Source organism: Trichosurus vulpecula, chromosome 1 (genome assembly GCF_011100635.1).
Source record: "Trichosurus vulpecula isolate mTriVul1 chromosome 1, mTriVul1.pri, whole genome shotgun sequence".
NCBI classification, from domain to species: Eukaryota; Metazoa; Chordata; class Mammalia; order Diprotodontia; family Phalangeridae; genus Trichosurus; species Trichosurus vulpecula.
Window position 1 is genome coordinate 327,733,595 of NC_050573.1, and position 17,607 is coordinate 327,751,201.

General features: G+C 36.8%; 1 protein-coding gene across 1 annotated transcript in view; it reads left to right on the forward strand.

Annotated features, from left to right (window-relative positions):
* LOC118837894 (cadherin-12-like) overlaps window positions 1-17,364 on the forward strand; it is a 90,556-nt gene extending 73,192 nt beyond the window's left edge. The window contains exon 2 of the mRNA XM_036745037.1: window positions 17,062-17,364. Within this exon, the coding sequence (XP_036600932.1) occupies window positions 17,062-17,364 (303 nt within the window). The remainder of the gene's footprint in view (window positions 1-17,061) is intronic.
* The last annotated feature ends 243 nt before the right edge of the window (window positions 17,365-17,607 follow it).

Genomic DNA, 17,607 nt, shown 5'->3' on the forward strand with positions numbered 1-17,607 from the left:
TCCCTCTTCTCTCTTCCATTACATGTTTGTCTGCTTCAAGTATCATAGGAGAAAGAAATAAGAAAAGGAGGTGTTCTGGACCCAACTTTTATCATCTCAGCTACCCCTGACCTATAATCAGTGGCTTAGTGAAAAAGCAGGACATTTTCAGTGCTACTTCCTCCCTTCGGATTTATTTTCATGTCACTAAACAAACTCAGTGACTACCATTTATTTTAGATTTGGGGGGAGAGGAGGAATATTCCAAGAGAATCTCTGAAGTAGATCCCAAGAGGGGATCCTATGCCACACAAACCTACTAATCTAGGTTAGCTTATTATCACTCCTCCCCCAAGCATGTGAAGACTGCTGTGAAGTGGGTCAGAGTAAGCACTTTGAGAATTATAGCTCTCTTGTTAATTCTTATTTTTTCTATTTATTTAGCTGTTATTATTCTACATCTAGTAATTTTTTTCTCCTGAGGATCAGCATATATAGTAGTTTGGGGAAACTAAGTAATATAACTTGCTATTCACATGATTTCTGCTTCCTCTGGGATAAGGAAAAGAAAGGAAAAATGAAACCAGCATTGAAAGTATTATAAGGGGTAAAGATAATTCAAGGTTTATGTTGAAAAATAAAGGGTTACCATCCATATTTAAGTTGGACATACCTATGGCATATATCTGAGAGTCATGTTCATTGCTGGGTTCTGGATGATGGATGTTCCCCTCACACTTTCTCCATCACCAACGGAGTGAAATAAGGCCTGCGTGCTTGCTTCCATGTTTCTAGTATGATGTTTTCAGCCATATTATCAAATGCCTTCAGTGAGAATGAACACAGCTTCAAGATCATCTATTGCACTGATGGAAAATTGTTCAACTTGAAAAGGCTACAAGCCAAGACCAAAGCGAAGAGAGTATTGATGCATGATTATATGTTTTCAGATGATTGTGCACCCAATGCAGCCTCTGAAGCTGAGATACAACAAAATATCCGCTTGTACTAATTTTGGCCTAACAATTAATGCCAAGAAAACACAGGTGCTCTATCAGTCAGGTCCACACCATCTATACATGGAACCATTGGTTACAGCAAATGGAGAAATTTTGAATACTGTGGATAAGTTCACTTACCTTGGCAGTATACTTTCCAGGGATGTACACACAGATGATGAAGTTAACTAACATTGCCAGAACGAGCTTAGCATTTGGAAGGCTCCAAAGGAAAGTATTGGAGAGAAGAGGTATTTGACCGACTACCAACCTGAAGGTCAATTGAGCTATTGTCCTGACCTCTGTTGTATGCCTGTGAAACCTGGATAGTATATCAGTGCCACGCCAGGAAACTGAATCACTTCCATTTGAATTGTCTTAGGAAGATTCTGAGGATCACCTGGCAGGATAAAGTACCAGACACTGAGATCCTTTCTTGAACTAAACTACCAAACATTCAAACTCTACTGCAGAGAGTGCAACTCCAGTGTGCTGGACACATTGTTTAAATGCCAAACATACGTTGGCCAAAAAGACCATTTATATTAGGAAGGCGGAATTTATGATTTCAAAGAGAATCTCATATGTGCCTGAAAGGTTCGGAACCGCAGGATATAAGGAATTCTCTAGGCAGAAGGCAGGAGAACTAAAGCATGTATTTATACTCCATAGTAACAGGCCCACAAACCAGCATCCCCATTTTGATATTTTGATCAAAAACTACCAGGCCCAATAAGTCCTCCTCACAAGAGTAACCAGAAGGCCACAGAGAAGCGAGATGGTATAAGGCAAAATCGTATACATGCTTCCCCTCTACGGTAAGAAGATTACCCACTGGCCTCCAGTCCTTGGTCGGCACTCCTGGCTCCACATGGGTCAGCTCTGCTACTGGCAGCTCAGCTTCAGCTGTAGGCATCTCTGGCTCCAACTGGCTCCCCTCATGTAGAGTTTTCAATATCCTCAAGCACCGCCTGAATGACCAGGGCCGATTGGTTCTTGAGTTGGCCCCTCCCCCTAGCATAGACCAGGTTAAACCCCAATAGGGCGTGGCTCTGGAGTTAGCACCTCCCCCCCCCAGCCAGCCCCATGACTCATCACACAGGAAGTTCTCCCCTTCCCGGAAGAGAAGCAGCAGCAACCAGCAGGCTCAATGAGGTAAGCTGAGTCCCTCAAGGAAAACAAAGGCCACTCTGGCCACACCATTTTATGGAGAATTCACACAGGACAAGCAAGCACAAGGTGGTCAGAAAAAGTGATACAAGGATACTCTGCAGGTCTCTCTTAAGAACTTTGGAATTGATTTTGAGACATGGGAGATACTAGCACAGGATTGCCCAGCATGGTGTACGCTCATCAGAGAAGGTGCTGTGCTCTATGAGCAAAGCATAATTGAAGTAGCTCAAAAAAAATGGGAGATGTGAAAATTTAGAGAATCCATCACAAATGTTCACATGGACTGTTTGTGCCCAACCTGTGGTAGAGCATTCCAAGCTCATGTTGATCTGATCAGCCACAGTTGGACACCTTGTAACTCAACTCTAACATAGTGATGTCATTTTGTTCCTCTTCAAGCGAAAGACAACAACCAACCGATCATCTGAGAGTCAGGCTCATTGTATTTATATACAATTCCATGAATTAATTTACTTCAAAACTGTGATGTCATCAGTGCAGCACATTTTGAGTATAAAAATTCCCTCCATTGATATAATTTTCAAGTCATCCATAGCTTATCATGTTAAGAAATAAATGTGGGTCTAAGATATTAAGTGCTTTACTCCCAAAGACATAGCTAGTATGTATTGGAGACTATAATCTATCCCAAGTTTTGATGATTCCAAAACCTATGCTAAGCAGTAGCCTTTCAGATTAGGTAACTGCAAGTTGATTTTTTTAAAAAAAATTCACAGTTTATCAAATTGAGTGATTAATTCTAATGATACACTGCTAGTCAGAAGAATGATATTCATCTTCTTTAAAATTACAAGCAATTCTTTGCATTCATAAGAATGACAGCCCAAATCATACTCCAGAAATGCAGATTATATTCAAAAAAGAAGTAGTCTCCTAGAAAGAATGCTTAGCTAGGAGTCGGGATAACAGAGCTTCATTTCTAGCCATAGCACTTACTAGCTTGGGGCTTTGAGAAAATAATTTCTTAGCCTCAGTTTCTTCATCACTAAGATGGGTATGATACGACTTATACTACTTACCTCATAAGGCTGTTGTGAGGGGGGAAAGGTGGCAACCTTATATAAAAATACACACAATTTATAAGTGATATTGTCTTGCTACTTGAGGATTGAACTTTTAGGGGGGAACAAAACAAATTATACCTACATCGTAGGTGGCAGCGAAAAGACTTTAATATCCTCTTCTAACATATATGTTCTTGGAGTCTGTACACCCAGGCTCCAAGCCAGAGAGTCACCTGTCTGAACTGTTATAGAAATGTCCTTTTGTATTCTCTGAAATTAAAGAGTGATTCAGTTCTGTCAGCAATTTGAATTACCTACATTTATACACCATTTACGGCCCAGTTTTACAACATTCCTCACATGTTATCATGGCAGGACTATTCATGAGGAAAGAAAAATATGAAAGGGAAAATTGGGAGATTAGCATATTCCCTTTGCTATCAGGCCACATAATATATCCTAGCAGATCATTTTACAGTTGCTCCCAAGGATTGCCAGTCCTCTTTGTTCTTTGGAGATCTTCCTTGACAGACCTCAAGGGAGGTTTTATGCCTCATTCAAATGTATTTCTACTTTCTTGAATAGAAGGTGAAATATTTCCAGATGATAAATAGCTCTGGGCCTGTCAGCCAGTCAGGGGAGTTCTCAACTCACATTAGGCTGTTAAGGGAAACTCCTAACCTTGTAAAGTGGAATTCCTCTTGCTCAATTGGTAACAATCAAGCTAGAAGGAACAAATGAATCCTCCCTTGAGAGGAGGGTGACTGAGAATGCCAAATGTACTATGGCAGTCAGTGGCTTTAGAGGGAACAAAATTTGCATTACAATATTGTTCAGGCAGTTATGGGCAATCTGTGGGCTTTGTCTTTTGGGGGAAGAGAAGCTCTTTTGCTTATCAGAAATATCTCACATATATTCTAGGGAAATTTAAAGTAGCATAGTGACCACTGTGGCATCCCTGAAAGCAGAGTAGAGAGAAGGAAAAGGAGAGACTGGAATTGTAAATTATTTGCCCAAAGTTACTTAGAGGGAAAAAAGCTACATATGGTTTCCTGTCTGCAGACAATAAAAATAGTTACAACCCAAAGGTTCAGGGATCCTTTTCTCCTATGTGGTTAGTTATCTACAGGTGCTGATGCTATTGCTTGCAGATTCAACTTAATCACCATCAGAGTCCTGCAGACAAAGCCACAATTTCTTATTCCATGTTCCACTTCATAAATGCTAAAAGATGTTTCCCCTCTGCCTCTCCCATTAAGTATTTTATTAGCATTTAACCAGTTATACTTGTATAACAGCATGACATCACTGTCAAATGATATATTTCCAAATAGCATCAGTAATTTTTTATTTCTTTGTCAAAATTATGACAAGTTGTTAAACTCCTAGTGAAGAAACACCCTCCAATATTGCAAATAGGCACTTCATCTGCAAATCAAAGTCTTAGAGAGTTAGACAAAGCACCATGACTTTAGGCAATTTGCCAGGGTCACCCAGTCAGTCTCGTCAGAGGCAGGACTTGAACCCAGAACCTCATAACTCAGTGACCTTCTTCTGTATTGATAATGTGCTACTGCTCCTCTAAATGTAGTGCATTAATTAAGAAATTCAAAGCACTGTGGTTTATCCTGTATATTTTCCTTTGCCCTAAAATGCTGGTATTTTTGTTAAGATTGGATGGCAAAAGCTAGAATGTTTTCCGTATTGATAGTAAAAAGGGATTCATGTACATGATGGAAAACAACCATAACAACAAACATTTATTTCTTGGATAATGTATGTGAGTGTTTACTGAGATACCTGAAGAGAAAAAAGGTTGATGGTTGGTGGATCATAAGGTATTTGGTCTTTCTGTGTCTTTGATCATATTGTATATTCTACCTCATGCACAGAATTTCCCTCACCTCTTCTTTTCTTATTAAATTCCTACCTATTCTTTGAAACTCCAATTAAATATTACCTTCTCCATGAAGCCTTTCTTGGTTTTCCCAATTAGTAAATAATTTTTCTCTCTCCAAACCTCATATATTATTTTGTTTGTGCATCTATTATATACTTTTCATATATTTTATATTATTATTAGTCAATTAGTTGCATTACGACAGCTAGGTAGTACAGGAAGTAGAGCACTGGACTTAGAGTCAGGAAGACCTAAGTTCAAATATCACTTCAGATACTTACCAGCTCTGTGATCCTGAGCTGTGTGAACCTTACAGGATTGTTCTGAAGATCTCTATGTATCTCTAGCACCCAGCACTTCAGATACTTACTAGCTCTGTGATCCTGAGCTGTGTGAACCTTACAGGGTTGTTCAGAAGATCAAGTGAGACAAAAGTTGTAAAGCTGTTAACACAGTCCCTGGCGCATAGGAGGCCCTTACTAAATATCTGTTCCTTTCTCCCTGCCCCAAGGCATCAAAGGCTATGCTTTATATAAATTCTTTATGTCTAATCTCTTCCTCATCATCCATCATAGAGTTCTCAAAACAGTAAACATAAGAACTATTTGTTGAATTTCTTTTTTTTAAATTTTCTTAATAGTATTTTTTTCTAATTACATGTAAAGAAAGTTTTCAACATTCACTTTTATAAGATTTAGAGTTCCAAACTTTTTTCTCCCTCCCTTTCTTCCCTCCCCTCTCCCCAAGGTGGCAAGAAATCTGATATGGGCTATACATGTACAATCATATTAAACATATTTCCACATTAGTCATGCTGTAAAAGAAAAATCAGAACAAAAGGGAAAAACCAAGAGAAAGAAAAAAAACAAAACAAAAAGTGAAAATAGTATAATTCGATCTGCATTGAGACTCCATAATTCTTTCTCTGGATATGGATAGCTGTTTGTTGAATTTATTAATTTGAACTTTTGAAAATTCAAATTTCACAGGCTTATATGAGTTAGACTTGGAAATAGAATGTAGACTCCTAGTAGCTAGAAACTAATGTAGTTTTGCCTTTGTATCTCTAGCACCCAGCACCATGCTTTGCTCATGGTAGGCCTTTATTAAATGTATTGTGAATTGAATTGAAAGAAAATCCAGAGATAATGAGTTTCAGCCCCTTTATTTGATAGCTGAGCAAACAGGATGAGAAGTAAAGCCATTTCCGCAGCATTACATTAAGCAATTTGAACCCAAGCCCTTAGACTCCAAATGTAGCACTTTCCACTACACCAAAACAAAAGTGATAAGTCTGAATATTATTTCAAAAACAAAATTAATTCTAAATTAATTTTCAGAGCATATCATGATCTTGAGAACTTGCAAATTTAATCCAATGTGATTCCTGTTTTTATCTCTCAGTAAGCCCTAGGACTTAGCTCAATATGTTATCTTTATCGAGGTGGGAAAGTCATCTGTGGGATAAGAAAGCAGCAGTGGCTAGAAGCAACCCTAGTTAAAAAAAAAAGAAAAAAAAACCAAGGACACCAACTTCTTTCCTTCCTCTGACTGTCAGATGGAGTGTTAAGTATGAGAAACAATGAAGCCCAGTATAGCTTGTTCAGAGTGTTGGATAGGCAGTAGGGTCAGATGAGATGAGAAAGATGGGTTAGGTTCAGATTACGAAGGGCTGTAAAAGCTTGCATTTTCTCTTAGACGCAAAAGGAAACCACTGGTGTTGATTGAGTAGAGGAGTCGTGTGGTCAGATCTGCTCTCAGGAAAAATAACTTTGGCAGTAGGGTATAGGATGGCCTGGAGTGCTGAGATACTTAAGGTAGGGAGAACAGATAGGAGAGTATTGAAATAATTTAGGCGAGGGGGCATGAGTACCTAAATTAAGATAGTACCTGTATTAAGATGAGTGGAAAGAAGGGGTGAAATGCAGTGGGGGTATAAATTATAAAATCTGGCAATGAATTGAATATATGGAGTTATCAATAGTGAAGTCAAGGATAATGCCAAGATTATAAACCTGAGAGATTCAAAGGATGGTGGTACTTTGACAGAAATAGTGAAGTTTAGAATAGGAGTGGGTTGGAGGGGATATAATATTGCAGTATTGCTCCCAGTTGACCTCCTTGTTCCAAGTGTCTCCCCACTTCAATACATCCATGGGTGGCAAAGTGGATAAAATACTGGTTCCAAAGTCAGGAAGACCTAAGGTCTGTAAAATTGAAATATCCTTACTGGTTCCATTTGTCCTTTATCCACTGTTTTGAAGTTAAGTCTCAAAGTCATCTAAGTTAGGAGAATTCACAAGACCACACACACACACACATACACACACACACACACACACACACACATCACCCAAATTAAAGAATATCACAAAACTACCCCTTTTCCTTATGTCCCTAATGTCTCCCAATCCCCTCCAAACTACCCTCACCATCACTTCATTTTCTCCGGATCTCCTCCTCCAATTAAGAATCGGGTATCTTAACCCATTCATCCTATTTTTCATTCTCTCTAAACTATATTTTAACTGGGTAAAAATCGAAGTCTGAGTTTTTGGATGCTGAGAACCCTGAACCCCATGCACTGCTAAATAAATCACTTGCCTGGATAATATTTGGCTTAATTATTTAACGGTAACAGTTTAAATCTAGTCTCAGACTCTTTTAGCCCTGTGACCCTAGGTAAATCGATTAAGAGTCGTTTCCCTCAATTTCCTGAACCATAAAATGTGAATAATAACAGCACCTACTTGACAGGCTTGTTACAAAGATCAAATGAGACATTTGTAAAGTGTTTAGCATAGTGCCTGGCAAATAGTAGGTGCTTTATTAATGCTTATTCCCTTCATTTCCCCCTCCCCATCCACCACATGACCACCAAAATTATTTTCCCAAAGTGCTATGAAATGCTATTTTTCAGCCCCTTACTCAATAACCTCTAATAAATTTTACCTCTTTTTGAGAAAAACTATGATATTTAGCACTAAAGCTTTTCATAAGCTGTCCCCATCTAATTTTTCCAGCCTTATTAAACATTATACTTATGCATGTACCCTGCAGTCCACTAAGACTGTCCTTTTTGCTGTTCCTCACATCCATCACTCCGTTTCTGATCACCATATTTTTGGACCAAGATACCTGGAACATCCTACATCCTTACCTCAGCCTCTTGGAATCCCTGATTTCCTTCAAGATTCTTCTCAGTATGGGGCAGCTAGGTGGTGCAGTGAGTAGAGCACCGGCCCTGGAGTCAGGAGGACCTGAGTTCAAATCCGGCCTCAGACACTTGTACTAGCTGTGTGACCTTGGGCAAGTCACTTAACCCCAATTGCCCTGCCAAAAAAAAAAAGATTCTTCTCAGTTGTCACCATCTGCATGATACCTCCGTTATTTCCACCTCTTCACCCATCTTTATTTCTGGTTCATTTTTCAAAAGAATTTCCCCTAGACAAAATATAATTTTGGCCTTGCACATCATCATACATTCCTAAAAGTAGGTTTTGCAAGACTCCACGTGACCAGGATTAAGCAGAGACAACTGCACATACTGCCATTGCACACATTACTGCCCATACTCTCATTGGTCAGTCTTGTCTTTAAATGAGCATGACAGCCAGTAAAAAGACATGTAGTACATCTCCATCTTGAACTAAATGAGAGGAATGTTTTACTAATTCCCAACTTTCAAAATGGCAACATTTTTAAACAGATAAAACATATTAACAGATCATTCCTTCCTACCTCAGAATCCATGACATCAAAGGATCAATAAAGCTGTCTTTGGGAGTTGGAAGCTTGTATTTAGTGTCCCCTATTCAGTATGTGTTTTATAGCCTGTATTCATGTGACATACTTAATATTGTTCCCACTAGATAAGTCTGTAATGATAAGCTATATACTATACTTGAAAGCAAAACAAATTTATAAACTTTTTTGTAGTCGCTTGGTTAATCATGATCATAATCTTGTATGATGTAGCTAACTAGTTCATTATTTTTATGTGCCACCAAGTCCTTTGCACAGTAGAAAGACATTCATATTATTGGGCTGTTAGAAATGCTGAGCAGGCAGACTTCAGAAAAACCTAGAAATACTTATATGAACTGATGCTGAGTGAGAGGAGCAGAACCAGGAGAATATTGTACACAGTTACAGCCACATTGTGCAGTGACTAACTTTGATGCACTTGGCTCTTCTCAGCAATGCAAGGTTCTAAGCCAACTCCAAAATGCTGATGATGGAAAATGCTATCCACATCCAGAAAAAGAATTAGAGTCTGAATGCAGATCGAAGCATACTATTTCTCTCTCTCTTTTTGCTTTGTTTCTTCTTTCTCGTGGTTCATTCCATTGTTATGTCCTCTTTACAACCTTACTAGCATGAAAATATGTTTAATATGAATGTATATGTAGAGCCTATATCATATTGCATGCTGTCTTGGGGAGGGGGGAGAGAAAGGAAGAGGAGAAAATTTAAAACTCAAAAGCTTGTGGAACTGAATGCTGTAAATTAAAAATAAATAAAGACATTCATATAAACAAAGAGATAATGTTGAAATCAAGACTGTTTTTCAAAAGTACAGAACCTAATTTAGGTAACTAGAAATAAATTCATCCTGGTTTCAAAAGCCCATGTCTGAACTGTTGCAGTAGCTTTCTGGTTGGTCTCTCTGCCTCAAGTCTCTCCCCACTCAAGGCCATCCTCTGCTAATGAAGTAATTTTCATAAAGTGCATTTATGATCATGCCACTTCTCTATTCAGAAAGCTCCAGACACTCCTTATGTCCTGCAAGATCAAATATAAAATTCTGTTTAGCTTTTAAAGCCCTTTGTAACCTGGTCATTTCCTAGATTTTCATACCTTATTCCCCTTCACATACTCTACAATCTAGTCCTTAATGCTGCTTTGCCAAGACACTCTGTCTCTTGACTTCATACCTTTTTATTTGCTATCCCCCCATGCCTAGAAGTTTCTCTCTCCTCACCTCTCTCTATTGACTTCCCTGACTTCCTTCAGATCTCAACTAAAATCCCACTTTGTGTAAGAAGCCTTGTCTTTCCTCCTTAATGTTAGTACCTTTTACCTAATTATCCCCGTTTTTTTCCCTGTAAACATCTTGTTTATACCTAGTTTTTGTTGTTGTTTGAGTATGCTTATTCCCATTGGATTTTGCGTTTCCTAATAGCAGAGATCTTTTTTTAATCTCAACTTAGCACAGAATCTGACACACAGTAGGCACTTAATGAATGCTTGTTGACTCAACTTGGGGTTTCCAAATTCTGAAATTTATCAAAAAAATGGTATTAACAATTGCAAAAAGAAACAAAAGAATTAAAGATTTTCATTTGTTCAGTATTCTAAATTGTAATTATTGAAAAATGTATGATCATTTAAAATTTTAGTTATTTAGGCTAATAATACCTTAGATTTGCACAAAAAGAATAAAAACACATTTTTTAAAAAGTCCAAGAATTACGGTTTGACACCAAGATAGATAAAGATATATAAAATTTTCTAGACTTTTATGTGTACTTTTCAGGTCGGAGGAGATATGAATGAATGTCTTTTTGTCTTGTGCAATACAATTTCTAAAATACAAATCAGAATCAAACTTGTGTGTATTTAACTCTGTAGACCAAGCTGCTTTCTTAAAAGTTTTAAGTAATGAAATTCAAGTTCAGTTTGTACTGTAAAGCCAATCTTTTGTCTCCTTTTTGAGCCTTTATTAGCATCTTTTTTTCATGCACCATCTGAGCTGACTTGGAAATCATCAACGAAACATCACCACTTCTAACAAAATTGTCTGGACACCACATATCTCTACATCTATCATCTGTACAACTTTTTGGGGGGGTTGGGGCAGAAAGGGAATGATGTCAAATCTCAATACAGTCAGATGGTGTTATTGAAGCTGCCAGCTGCACTCTGATAATACATACAACAGGTACTCCCACAGAACACATTTTTACCAAGAGATTTTTTTTGTTAATAGCATAAGATATTTCTTGTGATTTTTAACTTGCCATTCAGAACAGTTTGTGTGGTTGTGAAATGACTGGCTTACTCTCTGTCAAATGTAAAGGAACCATTGAATTATATATTTTTGTAGTTATTGAAAACATTTATAGTTAAGGGTGATTCTTGGCAACTTATTTTCAGTTTTACAAGAATAGCCTGAAAGATATTTGAGATGCTTCTTATCCATGTGACAGGGCTTTTTCTATCAGCAATGAAACCAAGTGAAATTAAGAAATGAAATAACATGACCCAATTCTACTCCCAAAGTGAATGAATGTAATCACCCAGGCCAAATTACATATACACGGTTTCTCAGAATGAAAATATTGACTTTCAGGAGTAAGTCAGGAATAATACTAATTGTCTTCACTGAAGATGTTCAACAGAGTGTTGAGATAATCTTAGATTATTGGAATCTACACCAGCATAATTCGTACTCTGGCAAGGAAAAATAGACTAAAAAAATCTTCACATAAAAAGTCAAACTTTGGACTGTCATCTGTAGATCAATTTAGTTAATTTCAGAGCAGTTTATTACCAAAAGTCTGGATGCTGGGTTCCTTTTTTTTCCCCACAGTAACTCAGGAAGCCTTCTGCTGAATGATGTACTTTGGTAGAGCTAGTAAGTCATGGATTTTCTGAGTTATTTATGAAATATTTAATTGAATGTTCAGTAAGCTTCAGGATCCAGATAGAGAACCTATTCATTTTCAACTGTTCAGTACACTAAGAAAGTGTACTCAAGTAGGGAAACACAAAATATACAATCATAACTAAAGGTACTTTTAAAAAGTCATTCATAGAATTATAGAATTTTAGAACTTGGAAAAGACATTGAAGATCATATAGGCCAAACCTGTCGTTTTACAAATGAGGAAAATGAGGTCTGGAAAGGTCAGTTATATGCCTAAAATCAGTGTTAGCTAATGCAAATTCAAAACTTTTAATATACAAAACATTCCCCTTGATTTTTCCTAATAAAAACTAACTTGCTACCTCAATACAAGCCCTTACTACTTACATCTAAATTAAATGCTCAAAATACTAACCAGGATGACTTTCTGGCATATTCAAATTCATTTTAGAGGGCGCATGAGAGAAAAGTTAACCTTCTGGTCAAATACACATGTTCTAAGTGACTGGATTAGCTAGTCATTGCTATGCAGCTGTATCATCACATTTCTACCCTGGGTGCTATATACCTCTCTATTTAATCAGCCTACTGTTTTAAGCTGCTATGAGATGATAAAATCCTCCCATGTGTTTTGCATGAATAATCCTCATTTCATTTGCTAATCTTTAACATACTATTAAACATTCTCTTCTGAGACTGCATTACATATAAGTCTTTGCTGTGGATAAATTTTAAGATACTGAATGTTGGGAGCAGGAAAGACAACAGCAATATCAAAATTAAATTTCATTTGAATCTGGGGCAAACCATGAAGCACATTTATTTTGCCATCTCTTGATCTGTTTGGGCTAAAATGGTTTTGGTTTTGACAGAAAGGGAGTGTCAACATTTGTATGGTATCTTCAGAACCTACTGAGGATTTTGACTAAGTTCCTACTACTGTATTACCATATTTCTCAAAAGCCTTTGGCAAATTGAATCCAGTTTGTAAAAACTCGTCAGTTCTGCACTGAGCTTTTACCCGCCCCATGTCTTCAAATTAATCACACGCTAAAGTAAACCCTGGTGAATGTTTGGATTGGCAATACTCATACTTAGTAGTAGTACTGAATATTGCAATTTAAAATTACTGAGTTCAAAGAACTTTTATCTTTTCCTTGATTTTATGCTTAAGAATTCCCATCATTTATCCACATTTAAGATTTGCTCAGGAAACCATCCAGAACATCATTTATGGTATCACAGAGAAAATATTTCTCCCAGTCTTCTCTTTATTCATTCCTTTCATATGTTATTCTAGAAACAATGACATGGCAATTGACAATGGTGGTAAAAGTGACAACACCACCACAAATTTCTATACTGTTTTTTTTCATTTCATATACATATAATCACATTTGAACCTCACAAGCATATATGAGTACCGATGTGTTTTTTAATGATTTTTTAAAAATTTATTTATTTATTTTTAGTTTACAACATTCAGTTCCTCGAGTTTTTGTTTCAAATTTTCTACTCCTTCCTCTCCTCCCCCCTCCCCAACAAAAATGGCATGCAGTTCAATATAGGTTCTACATATACCTTTGCAGTAAACGTGTTTTCACAATAGTCAAGGTGTAAAGAAGAATTATAACCAGTGGAATGAACCACGAGAAGGAAGAAACAAAACAGAAACAAAAACAAAAAGAGAGAGAGAGAGCAAATAGTTTGCTTCAATCTGCATTCAGACTCCATAATTCTTTCTCTGCATGTGAATGCCTTTTTCCATCATGAGTCTTTTGGAGTTGTCTTAGAACCTTGCATTGCTGAGAAAAGCCAAGTCTGTCGAAGTTAGTCATCACAGATACACTGTCTGTAATTGTGTATAATGTTCTCCTGGTTCTGCTCCCCTCACTCAGCATCAGTTCATATATGTCTTTCCAGGCTCTTATGAAGTCTGTCTGCCCCTCCTTCCCTACAGCAAAATAGTATTCCATTACATGCATATATCACAACTTGTTCAGCCATTGCCCAGTTGATTGGCATCCCCTTGATGTCCAATTCATTGCCACCACAAAAAAAGCTGCTATAAATGCTTTTGTATATTTGGGTCCTTTTCCCCCTTGCATGATCTCTTTGGGATACAGCCCTAGAAGTGGTATTGCTGGGTCAAAGGGTATGCACATTTTTATAGCACTTTGGGCAAAATTCTGAATTGCTCTCCAGAATGGTTGGATCAATTCACAACTACACCCATCAAAGCATTAGTGTTCCAATATTCCCACATCCTCTCCAGAACTTATAATTTTACTGTTTTGTCATGTTAGCCAATCTGACAGGTGCGATGTCCTAAGAATTGTTTTGATATGCATTTCTCTAATCAATAGTGATTTAGAGCATTTTTTCATATGACTATAGATATCTTTAATTTCTTCCTCTGAAATCTGCCTGTTCATATCCTTTGACCATTTCTTAATTGGGGAATGACTTGTATTTTTATAAATTTGACTCAGTTCCCTATATATTTTAGAAATGAGGTCTTTATCAGAAACACACTGGTTGTAAAAATTCTTTCCCAGTTTTCTGTTTCCCTCCTAATCTTGGTTGCATTGGCTTTGTTTGTACAAAAACTTTGCAATTTAATCTAATCAAAATTATCCATTTTGCATTTTGTAAAGCTCTCTGTCTCTTGTTTGGTCATAAATTCTTCCCTTCTCCATAAATCTGACAGGTAAACTATTCCTTGCTCTCCCAGATTGCTTATAATATCAACCTTTATATCTAAACCATGAACCCATTTTGACTTTATTGTGGCATATTGTGTGAGTTATTGATCTATACCCAGTTTTTGCCGTACTGTTTTCCAATTTTCCCAGCAGTTTTTGTCAAATAGTGAGTTCTTATCCCAGAAGCTAGAGTCTTTGGGTTTATCAAACAATAGATTACTATTGTCATTGACTACTGTGTCTTGTGTACCTAACCTATTCCATTGATCCACCACTCTGTTTATTAGCCAGTACCAAGTAGTTTTAATGACTACTGCTTTATAATACAGTTTAAGATCTGGTATGGCTAGGCCACCTTCCCCAGCACTTCTTTTCATTAATTCCCTTGATATTCTGGACATTTTGTTCTTCCAGATGAATTTTGTTATTACTTTTTCTAGCTCTATAAAATATTTTTTGGTAGTTTAATTGGTATGGCACTAAATAGGTAAATTAATTTAGGTAAACTTCTCATTTTCATTATATTAGCTTTGCCCAACCAAGAGCAACTGATGTTTTTCCAATTATTTAGCTCTGACTTTATTGGTGTGAAAAGTGTTTTGTAATTGTGTTCATATAATTCCTGGGTTTGTTTTGGCAGGTAGATTCCCAAATATTCTACAATTTCTACAGTAGTTTTAAATGGAATTTCTCTTTCTATCTCTTGCTACTGGGCTTCGTTAGTAATATATAGGAATGCTGAGGATTTATGTGAGTTTATTTTATATCCTTCAACTTTGCTAAAGTTATTTATTATTTCATGTAGTTTTTTTTTTACTTGATTCTCTAGGATTCTCTAAGTATATCATCATATCATCTGCAAAGAGTAATAACTTAGTTTCTTCTTTGCCTATTCTAATTCCTTTGTTTTCTTTTTCTTCTCTTATTGCTAAATCTAACGTTTCTAGTACCATATTGAATGTGATAATGGACATCCTTGTTTCACCCCCTATCTTATTGGAAATGCATATAGCTTATCCCCATTAAATATAATGCTTGCTGATGGTTTTAGGTAGATGCTATTTATCATTTTACAGAAGGTTCCATTTATTCCTATGCTCTCTAGTGTTTTTAATAGGAATGAGTGTTGTGTTTTGTCTAAAGCTTTTTCTGCATCTATTGAGTTAATCATATGGTTTAGGACAGATGTTTTAAATCCCACTTTAGAAATGAGAGGATCAAAGCTCAGCAAGGTTTAATGACTTACTTAAGGTCACATAGCAAGTCAGACACAGATCTGACAGTAAACCCAGGTGTTTAACTCCAGCTTTTTTTTTTTTTTAGTAAAACATGTAGACCCTGTATTCTTCAAATATGGACAGAAGCTGACTTTGAAAGAAAAGAGACTGATTTAGAAAACAGCTTGGTCTTTTGCAATGCATGATGTCTTCATATCTGGAGATTGTCAGGATTTTGTCTTATTTTGTTTTGTTCCAATTAGTCTATGTGATTTCAGACCAGACCCTTAGCCACAATCTGTGTCAGCTTATCTCCCTTTCCTAGATGTAAAATAGGGATTCTATATTTAAATAATTATTTAATTCATATATTTTCCATGTTTGTTTATTTTTGGCATAGTGTTTAGAGAGTTAGTCTTGGAGCTAGAAACAACTGAGCTCAAATCTAGCTTCTGACCCTGGCTGTGTGACTTTGGGTAAGTCACTTAGCCTCTTGGTGTTTTAAGAAACTCTCTAGAACTATAAATTGTACAGCAAGTGCTTTCCTCCATTGGTAGACGGAGTTTTCTCATTTGGGAGTTTCTTATGTCAGTGGACAGCACTAGTTCAGTCTTTACCCTGTACTTACTTTTAGCACAATTAATTAAGACCACCTACCAGTCTGGCAAAATATTCATAGCTGAAATATTTGCTCTCACAGCACCAAGAAGCAGCCTCTTCTAGTCCTACATCCCTGGGCAAGTTCACTAGTCTAGGACATTACAAGTGTCCATAGAAAGCTTTTATACCAAAAAGATTAAGTTGTTAGATAAATGTATATTACTTCTATTAGATAGTGAGCTCCATGAAAGCAGGTCATTTCAAATTTTGGATCTCCCTCAGCACTCATTGGACTTTAGCACTCACATGAAGGACTTCATAAATGTGAATTGAATTGAATTTAGTGGCTAGGAGAAACCATTCTTATATGACATGAAATTTTTCTTCACTCATTCATCTTCTTTTGTTGTTGCTACCATTACCTTCCTCCCAGTGTCCCATCTCCACCTCCAAGGCAGAAAAGCAGATTAAGTTGTGAAACTCTCTCTACTATTCTGAAATTGTGGCCATTTTCACACTTCTCAAATTATGGGAAAAGTAATTTCTATTTCCTTGATTTAAAGATAAAATATATTCCTCCAATTTGGGAGAGATTAGTATGAATAAATATGAATCTGTAAGGTCCTTTTCAGCTCTAAAATTCAGAATTCTACATAAAGAAGGATAAGATAGGGCTGGTGTATTAATAGTTTTAAACTTTTATTGAGTGAAAAAAAGGTTTTTTTTCAAAACTTTTTGTAAATGAGGTCTTTCACTTAGGAATATTCCTTTAATTATTTTATTATCTCCTTTTCTGTTTCTCTACTATAAAGCTTCATTCCGACTTAGACAAAGGAGTGGGCAGCGTTAAATACACCCTCTCAGGAGATGGAGCTGGCACAGTTTTTACCATAGATGAAACCACAGGGGACATTCATGCCATAAGAAGCCTTGATCGAGAAGAAAAACCTTTCTATACTCTCCGTGCTCAGGCTGTGGACATACATACCAGGAAGCCCCTGGAGCCTGAGTCAGAATTCATCATCAAAGTGCAGGACATTAATGATAATGAGCCAAAGTTCTTGGATGGACCTTATGTTGCTAGTGTCCCAGAAATGTCTCCAGTGGGTGAGTAAGAAAATGAAAATTCTCTTATCTGCTGTTCACTTCTCTTTAACTTGAATTTCCTGTATCTCAGATTTAATAGCTAAAGTGTAATTTGCAAGACAGAAAAATCTTGTGCTAAATGCATAAATATTTTCATTTATCAGTTTAATTTTTTTGTTGAACTAGGGGGCTTCCTCTCCACCTCAGCTATCCTATTTTCAAGATACCATTGAGATATACCGTAATAAACCCTTCTTGCCAACCTGTTTGTT